This window comes from Thunnus thynnus, chromosome 5 (genome assembly GCF_963924715.1).
Source record: "Thunnus thynnus chromosome 5, fThuThy2.1, whole genome shotgun sequence".
Lineage (NCBI taxonomy): Eukaryota > Metazoa > Chordata > Actinopteri > Scombriformes > Scombridae > Thunnus > Thunnus thynnus.
In genome coordinates, this window is record NC_089521.1 from 19379605 (window position 1) to 19391414 (window position 11810).

Genomic DNA, 11810 nt, shown 5'->3' on the forward strand with positions numbered 1-11810 from the left:
AATAATCTCAAAAATAACTGAAAATGTTCTGGATGAAACCAGTTGATCTTCGGGTCGATTTAAATGTGCCAAACAGAGTTTTTACCTGTTGATACCAGACAACATGCAATTTAAGCTGAATTTATATTTAAGTCTCGGCAGAAACCTTTCCACTTTGAATATATTTCTCCCCTCTCTGTCATCTGTGTGTTTCTTCACAGGGTGCAAATAGTCCTCATATTTTAGCCAGGATTACTGCTAAGAGGATTTTGAAATAGAAACTTTTCAGATATCGGCAAGGATGATCTCCCTGTGACTCCGGCATGACAGCATGTGATGGAAACTAACACTTTTCTTTTCTCTCAAATCTTCTCTTTATCAGGCGCAGAGAGCTTGGATTGAGAGAACCTTTCAAAAACGAGAATGTATTCACATATTTCCCAGCAAGGACCCGACCAGGTAATTATGGTCTTCAAATTACCTTTTAAATACTTGTGTATATACATATACAAATGGACTCAGGTTACAACAGCAGCTATATAGATATTGTTTATTATATGAGATGACATGAACATGACTCCAAAACTCATGAAAACACTTCTGTTCTGTCAAAAAGTTTGAAAGTTTTACTGCTTGAGACAGGTTATACATTTCCAAAGAAATGGGCACAGTCATGAAAGAGCTTCCTCAATATGTATTTTTTGATAAAAATACATACAGCCTTCATGAGCAGAAAAAAACCGCAGTGTCATTCAGTACTTGTCATCATTCCTTCCCTTGATACCACTGAGTATTACACTACTCAGGGATTTCTACAATGTCTGAAGTTCAGACACGAGGTACCAGGCCACACAGCCTTTGAGTGATTCTTGTTCTGTGATCTATCTAGATGTGCCTGTGGTCAGCTGACAACGCAGCACGCGGCCATCCCTCCCGGTGCCACCTCAGTAGAGGAGACACACCAGCTGGTACAGATTGACAACCCGAAGGATAAATGGAGTGTGATCAAGCACACCAGGACCTACCCAACAGATGCCTTTGGTGTAATCGAGTTCCAGGGTGGAGGATTCATCAACAAGGCCATGGTGAGTTTCAGCAGTGAAAAATGGCCTCTCTGTTCACACAGTTGGTCCTGCATGAAGTTACAACAGCATGGGAGGATGTGATGTGACCTGCCGATGTAATTAAACAGCCTCTCATATCTGACCTATACTTTAAAATGTTTTAAATTTAAGGCAGAAAGGACTGTGCTGAATTCTTTCCATCTTTTCTTACTCTAGTATATCCGGGTTTCCTATGAGACAAAGCCTGACAACCTGCTGCATTTGATGGTGAAGGACTGGCAGTTGGAGCTGCCCACCTTGCTCATCTCTGTGCACGGAGGTCTCCAGAACTTCGACCTCCAGCCCAAGCTCAAGCAAGTTTTTGGCAAAGGCCTGATCAAAGCCGCTGTCACCACCGGAGCTTGGATCTTCACGGGTGGAGTCAACACAGGTAGGGCACTGACAGTTCAGGATTATGCTTTTAATGTTCACTTAACAAATAACAGTTTGTGACATTAGTAGATTACCTTTGCTCTAAATTGTCATTACATAACACCTATTTTGCAATTTCCTAGGGGAGATTTGACCAACCCATTGTTACAGATTTAAGCACTATAATTAGAGCTTTTGTGGGAAAAATTCATTATAAAGGACAATCTGTGTGGAGTTTGCGTGCAGTAACCACAGTGTGTCCCATGATGCATCCCCATTAGGCACTTAAAAGAGGCATTATTCATGTTGCTATATTTTCCTTTTTACAACTTAGGGGTGATCCGTCACGTTGGAGATGCCTTAAAGGAGCATTCCTCCAAGTCACGAGGGAAAGTGTGCGCGATTGGAATTGCACCATGGGGGATCCTGGAAAACAAAGAGGATCTCATTGGAAAAGATGTAAGAGTATTTGCAGCTGTGTTTAGTTTCCTTCAAAGCGAGCTCTTTCACACTAATATTTCTTCTTGAAACATTTTGAGCTCATTTCCTCTTCTCTTTCCAGGTAACCAGACCTTATCAGACGATGGCCAACCCACTTAGCAAGCTGGCTGTGCTCAACAACAGCCACTCCCACTTCATCCTGACCGACAACGGCACCTGCGGGAAGTACGGCTCCGAGGTCAAACTCCGTCGACTGCTGGAGAAGCACATCTCCCTGCAGAAGATCAACACCCGTAAGTCACACAGTGCTCCACGTTTAACAGAAAGCGTGCTTCATCCTCCATAACGTGTGAGTGTGAACCAGGGTCTTGTTGGACATGTGGCTGGAGAGCTCCTCTGTGACCTGTGGGCTTCCCTTTGTCATCCTATGCCTGGAGCTCAAATAAGGCAGGGACAGCAAAGGGATGCTCAGCTGTCACCACTGACTTCACTCCTTCCCTCCTCTGGTTTTGTGTGTTCACACATCACATCAATGTGTTCTGCTTCAACATTTCACTTAAAGTTCTGTTGTGTTATCTTGACAATACTATAAGGTGATAGTTTAGTAATAAATGGATGAATGGAAGAAATGACTGTTTTTGCTGTGTTTTCCAGGTCTGGGCCAGGGGGTCCCTCTGGTGTGTCTGATAGTGGAGGGGGGTCCCAACGTTATCTCCATCGCCCTGGAGAGTCTGAGAGATGACCCTCCCATTCCTGTGGTGGTGTGTGACGGCAGCGGTCGTGCTTCCGATATCATTTCCTTCGCACACAAGTTCTCAGAGGATGGAGGGTGAGATTTCAGATGATTTTCCCCTTTTGCTGTTAGCATTCCTCCAGGAAAAAAGTTGAAATCTTACCTTTGAACCTCCTCCTCCAGCCTGGTTAATGATGACGTCAGAGACCAACTTTTGGTGACCATACAGAAGACTTTCAATTATACCAAAAGCCAGTCGCAGCAGATCCTGCTCATGGTTATGGAGTGCATGAAGAAAAGGGAACTGGTGAGTAGAAGGATAAACAAGAGAATCCTCATAAAGGAACAAAAATAAGGTGTTAATACACTAAAGTGTCTCATATTTCACATTTGTCTTGTATTTGAAAATGTTTCAATCAATAAACATATTTGAGTTGTGAAGCATTTGGTCTCCATCGTCGTTCATCCATTCCACTCCTCTTTGTGTTTCCATTAACATATTGAATAAACATAATCCCCACAACCTGCTTGTCATTTCTCCTTCATGTTGTGCTCATGTGTGGTACTGTATGTCATGTAATCCAGGGCACTCGCAGCTTCATCATCAACCCTTATGTATAAGCACACAGCTGTAAAGGGGTGATGGGTGTCATGTTCTGCAGCATTAAACTGTTTACTTTCATGTAAACAATGCAGTTCGCTGCTGTACATCGAAGCGAACACCCCGGTAAGAGTCTTCACGGATAGCCGATTAATCCTAGAGCTGAGAGTGTTTCTCCAATGTGTTTGCCAGAGACCCTTGATAAATACATAGCGGCAGCATTTGTGCATCTCCAGCAGATTTCCGTAAGTGATGTGATTAGTAGTTTGTAATACCCAGCGGATATAATCTCCAGACTCCATACATTTGGAGGGGGAAAGATCAGCGCACTCTACCACCTGCTTAGCAGAGGCTCTTACTTCATCCATTCACAGTAAGCATGCACCACACAGATGGAGGAGAGGATCCATCTCCCTAATCCTCAGCTAGGTTCCTCTCTCTCTCTCTCCACTCCCTAGGCTTTTTTCAGTCCCCAAAGTGCTATCACTTCACCAGAGAGACTGCATCCTCTATCCCTGATGTATTAGACTGCCTAATGCTCCAACATACCAGATAAGCAACTTAAACTGCTTTTTTCAAAGATCATACCGCTGTGGGCTTTTCCCCCGTACCATTTGGTTTGCACTGATACCCGACCCAGACCATGCGACAGAATTGCCAAATTGTTTGAGCTCTTTATATGCAACTAAGAGGTCACACTATTGCCTGCTATTAATCTAAAGTGCCATGACTAACCCACAGGTGAATCAGTATTACCGTCTAGTACCCACATAATCCTTTCATCCTAAGTGCATCCAATGTGAACAGCTGGGTTAGACAAATAAAAATACAGATTTAGAGTGCTGAAATTTGCAGTGATGTAACACTAGCAAACAACATTTAAGTGAATTATGGGTTTACCATTTTTAAAAAAAGTTTCCCTATTTGCAAAAACAAAGGACACAGACAGCGCAGCACACAACTGTCTGGAAGAGTAACACAAGTTTTCAGTCTTGTACTGTCTCATACTGATGCATGCTGCTTATTATCGATGCATCCTGAGACCAGCTCTGAAACTTTTGGCGTCTTGCCACGCATTCATGCCAACCTAATCCCATTTACCACGGCTGCACATGTGACAGACCCGTCAGCGTAATTTCATTTGATATAGTCGAGTCTATAACAAGGCAAGCACTATCACTCTGTCTGACAAGTAAATTAGCCACAGCGTGCTGGAGTGAGAGGTCCTGCTGAAAGAATCTCGCATCAGCTGTCATCACATGTTTACAGCTACAGTTAGAGATGGGAATACATTCCTTGTATGATTTCACCCATTCATTAATTCATTAACCCATTTATGTGGTTAATTACTAACTGATTCAACCATTATATGCCTGCCTATTTCACAACTTTGCTCAATTCTTCTCTTTTTTTGTTTCTTTCTCACACATAGATCACAGTTTTTCGAATGGGTTCTGAGGGACAACAAGATATTGAAATGGCTATCCTTACTGCCTTGTTAAAAGGTATTATCTGACTAAATATCTGAGCAACAAAGTCAACTTCCAATACATATACTTGTATGCATCTCAGAGCAGTATTTTTCTTACTGTGTACTACTCTCTCCATCTCTCGCTTCTCTCTCTGACACTTCATCTGTTTTGCATCAGGCACGAATGCTTCAGCAGCTGACCAGCTAAGTTTGGCTCTGGCCTGGAACAGAGTGGATATTGCTCGCAATCACATCTTTGTCTATGGTCACAATTTACCAGTGAGTGGTGCTAACCTCTGAAAAGTGTAAATTAATTATTCCACATGAGTACACTTCAGTTGCAAAGTTAGTTTTACAATCCAAAAATCTGTTGAAATAGAAACCAGGGGTTCTCAACCTATAGCAGAAGGACAGAATGATCTTAAACAGAGTTGTGCCTCTCAGATGATTCAATGTAATCATCAAATAACAACAATAGAAGAAAATATGATTGATATGCTGATGTTTAAGCAAAGAGGAGCCACAGCTTTCTTCCTTTTTTATTCCTGCTTGGTCAGCCTGCTGGTGCCATCGCCAACACTACAACCGCTGTAGCCCCGAACCAGGAGAAGCAGAAGAGTCCCGCCACTGCTCCTCGCAATAAAACCAGAGGAAAGAAGGGGAAGGGGAAAGGAAAGGCAAAACCTGAACCTCCAGAGGAAACCGATCCGAGGAAGTTAGAGTTGATTCGTTGGGTAAGGGTGGAGTTTATAAGAAAAACTTTCATGTCAGATGGAAATATGAGAGAATAAAGGTTTTATGTAAATAATAATTACTCGGCACTAAATATTACTTTCTGATTAGGTGAACTCTCTGGAGCAGGCTATGATGGATGCTCTGGTGCTGGACAGAGTGGACTTTGTTAAGCTGCTCCTTGAGAATGGGGTCAATATTCACCACTTCCTCACCATTCCCAGACTGGAGGAGTTATACAACACAGTGAGTCTGACGCACTGCAGCAAATCAAACTGAAAGTCATTCTGAATGCCTCAAAATACAAATCTGTCAAATATGAAAAAAAAACAACTAATACTTTCTCTTTTCTTCTCTCAGAAACTGGGCCCTGCAAACACACTGCATGCTGTGGTTAGAGATGTCAAAAAGGTAAAATGATTTTTCCTACTGAGTTTTTGCTGTTAATAAGGATATGTTCAACAATGTATTATCTCAACATAATTACTATACTTCATGTTACTTTGGTGATTCTGCAGGGGAACCTTCCCCCAGATTATCAGATCACTTTGATTGATATTGGTCTGGTGCTGGAGTGCCTCATGGGTGGAGCTTACAGAAGCAATTACACCAGGAAGGCTTTCCGCAACCTCTACAATAATTTGTATGGACTGAAAAGGGTAAGAAAATAAATGATAATGGCTTGTCCATCATTTAAAACTGTATTTGATATTAACTGCCATATTTTGACATTTTCTTGCAGCCAAAAGCTCTGAAGCTTCTAGGAATGGAGGTGAGGATGTTAAAACACTTTAAATGAACTAACAAAACACAGCACCAATATGATTTTTTTTTAAAAAACAAAAACCCACAGAGCAGAATGATTTATGATAATTCTTTCATTTTTTTGTTAGGATGATGAACCTAGAACAAAAGGCAAGAAAAAGCCAAAAAAGAAAAAAGAGGAAGAGGTGGAAATTGACGTGGACGACCCCGAGGTCTGTCGATTCAAGTATCCCTTTCACGAGCTGATGCTGTGGGCAGTGCTGATGAAGCGCCAGAAGATGTCGCTGTTCCTCTGGCAGCGTGGAGAGGAAGCTATGGCCAAAGCCCTGGTAGCCTGTAAACTGTTCAAGGCCATGGCCCATGAGTGCTCTGAGAGTGAACTGGTGGATGACATCTCCCAAGACCTGGAGAACAACTCCAAGTCAGTACTGATATCACGACATAACATCTGTCTTGAAGGTTTCAGTTGTAGAATCACAAGTTATTTTGTCAAGATGTAAGCCCAAGTGCATATCACCATAATTTTAGCACCTTATCTTGGTGACTTGTCCACTTCATTAAACAGCTGAGGCTCACTTTTACATGCTTGCTATTATAATTATTATTAAAATTATCTTATCTTTAACCTCCCATCACACAAATGGTTGTTATTGTTTTCTCCCTTTCACAGAGAATTCGGCCAGCTGGCCTACGAGTTGTTGGACCAGTCCTACAAACATGATGAACAGGTGGCAATGAAACTCTTGACATACGAGCTGGTTAACTGGAGCAACTCCACCTGTCTGAAGCTGGCTGTGGCTGCTAAGCAACGTGACTTCATTGCCCACACCTGCAGCCAGATGTTGCTCACTGACATGTGGATGGGCTGCTTAAGGATTGGCAAAAACCCTGGCCTCAAGGTTGATATGCCAAAATGTATTTCTTTAAGCAGTCATTAAACATATTTCACAGTTATAATATTGAGATCATAAGTTGTGATAATTGTTGATGGTAATAAATTCACTGTACGTAACTTGTTGCAAGTTCTAAAAAATGTGGTCATTTTCTCACCTAGGTTATTCTGGGAATTATCTTTCCTCCTTTCATTCTACTGTTGGATTTCCGTCTTGGAGATGATGCGTCTTATCATGCACCTGAAGGCAAAGAAGAGGGAAAAGAAAAGGATGACGACACAAAATCCAGCAAGGTCTGGGTTCATGCTGACCTTGTCAGATTACTTTATTTTAAACATATTGTTATTATCTCTTTTTGTCAGCAGTGAAAAGTGATAACCAGTAAAAAAACAGAGTTTGCTGTGTCTTGTAGGACCCTAATAATGATACAACTTCCCGAAAGGGGGATGAAGAGGAGGGCAGCACTAAGGTCCGCAGAATCCCCATTGGCAAAAGGTTCTTTGAGTTTTATGATGCGCCCTTCACCAAATTCTGGTTCAACACCGTAAGTTTCCCTCTGGTAACAAAAAAGACAAAATATTTTAAACTTATAGTGAAGTGACTTTGTTGCACTGACTTTATGACATTTTCTCCATCTGACAGATTTGCTATCTGGGCTATCTGATGTTATACAACTACATCATCCTGGTGAAAATGGAGCGATGGCCATCTATACAAGAGTGGACTGTCATTGCATACATCCTTACACTTGGCGCTGAAAAAGTCAGACAGGTAAAAGCCAAAATTATGACCAGTTTGATCGAGTAAGTATACCTCAAATGTTGGTTGAGTTGGTTTTTAATGGTCTCTGCATAACAACCCTGGTCTTTAGATTCTGATGTCAGAGCCAGGGAAGCTGAAACAGAAGATAAGTGTGTGGATGGAGGAGTACTGGAACATCACAGACCTCGTTGCCATTTGCACCTTCCTTCTTGGGCTCATGCTACGGCTGCAGCATGAACCTTACATGGGCTACGGCAGAGTCATCTACTGTATAGACATCATCTTCTGGTACATTCGCGTATTGGACATCTTTGGAGTCAACAAATACCTGGGGCCCTATGTGATGATGATAGGAAAGATGGTAATGACATTTAGTGTTTTACTCTGAGCTAAATAAATCATTTGAAAAAAAAAGATATGATGGACATGATGTGAATGCAAAGAGAAGGGTCAGAAGTTCACAGTGAGTTGAAATGCATTTTTCTTCTAATTTCTTTCAGATGATTGACATGATGTACTTTGTTGTGATCATGCTGGTGGTGCTTATGAGCTTTGGAGTTGCACGGCAAGCCATCCTTCACCCTGATGAGGAGCCGACCTGGCGCCTGGCCAGAAACATCTTCTACATGCCCTACTGGATGATCTATGGAGAGGTTTTTGCGGACTCGATAGACCGTAAGACTAGAATTCATAGTAAGATTCTGTTTCCTGATTCTGGGCAGATGATCAGTGTTTTTCATTTAACTTTGTGTCATAAACTCTGTGACTTTTAGTAATACTGTAATACGTTGCATGGTGACCCCTCAATACTTTGTCTCCCTCTCCTGGCACATTTATACTAGACTCTTAAATATGTGGAAAATAATTTGCATTGAGGAAGAGCAGAATAGGTATCATAAACTCATCTCCTCAATCATGATCATCTGCCTCCAATTTATTTTGTCAATGTTTCTTCTGTCAGGGTGAAGGCAAGAAACAGTCACTGGAAAAGTCTAAATTACATTGATTATTAAACATTAAAACAGTGTTTCTGGGGAATTTGCAAGTACGTTTTTTTGTTTAAAAGTATATGGACGGCTTCTGATTGACTGCTGATTCTCTCAGACTTTGAAACAAATGCTGCATATTCTAGAGTTTGGTTAACAAAGCTATAAACTAATTAAGTGACTTAAAGAAATTTCTATTTGATTGACAAATTTGGAGAAACATTTTGATGACAATAGTCCATTCTTACATGGACATCAGCTTGATCCTGACAGAAGTATGATGTAGAAATCCTGTGTTTATTGATTTTAACGCTTTCTCCATGTCTCTGCGTGACCGCACTTTTCTCGGATTTCTCGAAGTCTATGCAATGGAAATCAACCGTGAGTAGTCTTCAAGACAAGAATGCAAATCAAATCAATTAGCTAAAGATCTCAGAATAATTTTTATAAATAACTGCCTTTTCCCCACAGCTCCATGTGGTGAACATTTGTATGATGAGGATGGGAAGAAACTGCCTCCATGTATCCCCGGTGCCTGGCTCACACCTGCTATTATGGCCTGTTACCTTCTCGTAGCAAACATTCTTCTTGTCAACTTGCTCATTGCTGTCTTCAAGTAAATATATACTCCTGCATCTGACTGCTCTGTTATTTTACAAGAAATATTTACAGTTTGTACTCACCAGTCTTGGTTTCTTGCCCCCACAGCAACACCTTCTTTGAAGTCAAGTCCATTTCCAACCAGGTGTGGAAGTTCCAGAGATATCAGCTGATCATGACCTTCCATGACCGCCCCATCCTGCCTCCACCTCTCATCATCTTCAGCCACCTCTACATCCTCTTCAACAGGCTGTTTCGACGGTGTGCCAGAAGGAGACAAGAGGGAGAACTAGATGAGAAGGACCGCGGCCTCAGTTAGTCACCTCTAATAATCCAGAACACTTATACACAATTTCATTAAAATAACTAAAAGGCTGCAATATAATTGCAGTTGCTATAATGTTACATTCAAATGCTTAAAATTAGATACGAAAATAATTATATTTTGTTTTTGTCCCGGGTCTCTAAAAATAATAATCATGTTGTAACTGATAGATATACATATTTACAGAAATATTTTGAACCTGACAGATAATTTAACAAACACACTGACTGACACTGTCATGATTTGTTTCTTCCAGAGCTGAGGTTGAATCACGAGGAGCTAAAAAGTCTGTACGAGTTTGAAGAACAGTGTGTGGAGGAACATTTCCGAGAGAAGGAGGATGAGCAGCAGTCCTCCAGTGATGAACGCATCAAGGTTACTTCTGAAAGGTGAGCCCTCATTTCAAGTATAGTTTCGACTTCTAAGCATGATGCTTACATTTCATACTTACATCAACTTTCTATTTCTCTGTTGTTCTTGGCAGAGTTGAGAATATGTCCATGCGTCTGGAGGAGGTAAATGAGAGGGAGAACACTATGAAGGCCTCCCTGCAGACGGTGGATCTGCGCCTGGCCCAATTGGAGGAGATCCACGGTCGAATGGCAGTTGCCCTAGAAAAACTTGCAGGAGTGGACAAATTGGAGCTGACCAGAACCTATTCGCGAAACTCCTCTGTGTGTGATCCTTCCTCTCTACTTCGCCAGGGCAGTATTAACAGCGCTGATGGTTACAGTCTTTACCGCTTCCACATGGACATGGAGGAGTTTGCAGCGAAGCAGAAGGACACTGATGATCTTGCTAAAACAGGGCTAGAAAGACAGAGGAGTATTTGCACTCTCGCCAAGGAGGGTGGTCAGAGCTTAGAGGTTGGTGGTCTGGATAGAACACGACCCAATTCGTGTGTGGACATTCTCATATCTCCATGTGAACAAAAACCTGTTTCTCCAGCATCAAGTCAAGACACCATGACCAACAAAGGCAGCACAATGCTGCTAGATAGACTAACAGACAAGAACACACTAAGACCTTCTTCCCCTCCAAAAAGAACTAAATCACTGAGATACTATCCAGTTGAAGACCAACCCACCTCTGCCTTGATAAAGAGGAGGACCATGAGCACCAGCATTGTCAGCCCTCCTGATGACCCGGTGGAACCAGCTGTACCCACAAAGAGCACCCAACTGCCACTGGGAACTTCCTCTTCTCCAAAGAGAACTAAATCTTTGAGGTATATTCCTACTGAAACCCAACACCAAACATCCCCTATTACAAAGAAGAGGGCTATGAGCAGCATCATCTACAACCCAGCCGAGGCAGGTGATGATCTGCTGCAAACCGCAAACTACAGGTCACTGGTGGAGCAGGTAACTAAAACTCCAAATCAATGGCCAGAAAACTTGGAGTATCAGGTGCACCCCAACGTCTTTGGTCACATGCCTAAAGTGTCAATGGTCAGAACTCTTGCGCAGCAGTTTCAAACTACCCCTGCGCCTGGAGAGCTTAAGCAAGAGGAGAATCTGATTGATCAAATTCCTTTAGAAAGTCAGGGAGCTCCCCCAGCAACAGAATCCATGGAAAACCAGACAAAGATGAAGGCGAAGAGAAACCTATCGGACAGTACTGAGTATCTGACTGTAGCTCAAAAGTATATGCCGTCTCACAGGTCACAGAGCTGGAATGTCAGCGAGAGGAGAGCAAAGAGCCTGATGGTTAGCAAGGAGGCGGGAGCCTCTAGCAGCGAGAGAAACCTTGTTGAGACCTGCAGGGTGGCAACTGCTGGAGGTGAAGATGTAGGAAAGAAAATGGAAGCAGAGAAGAGAGAAGATGATGCACAGGAAGAGAAATGAGAGGCGGAGAAGAGGAGCTAAGTGATACCAGCAAGGCAGAGAACTGAAATCAAAGGTGGACTGCCATCATAGACCGGCTGCTGACTGAATTTGTGAAACTGTTTTCACAAAAATGAGAAAAACAGAATGACAGTAATGAAATGTCATTACCAAACTCTTTAACATTTTAAATCATGCAGTTATTCTTAGTTGTCAGTGCA

The 11810-nt window shown here is 42.1% G+C and overlaps 1 protein-coding gene across 1 annotated transcript; it reads left to right on the plus strand.

Annotated features, from left to right (window-relative positions):
* The first annotated feature begins 857 nt into the window (after positions 1-857).
* On the plus strand, positions 858-11692 carry LOC137183059 (transient receptor potential cation channel subfamily M member 1-like). The gene is made up of 25 exons (XM_067589811.1): positions 858-1064; positions 1260-1473; positions 1789-1913; positions 2017-2188; positions 2550-2724; positions 2812-2935; positions 4662-4734; positions 4879-4979; positions 5258-5434; positions 5544-5678; positions 5793-5843; positions 5951-6091; positions 6175-6204; positions 6326-6618; positions 6868-7096; positions 7252-7383; positions 7503-7634; positions 7733-7861; positions 7962-8213; positions 8353-8527; positions 9199-9219; positions 9310-9454; positions 9547-9752; positions 10020-10152; positions 10248-11692. The coding sequence occupies exons 1-25, from the start codon at positions 1062-1064 to the stop codon at positions 11608-11610; spliced, it is 4731 nt and encodes a 1576-aa protein (XP_067445912.1). The 5' UTR covers positions 858-1061; the 3' UTR covers positions 11611-11692.
* Positions 11693-11810: the final 118 nt, after the last annotated feature.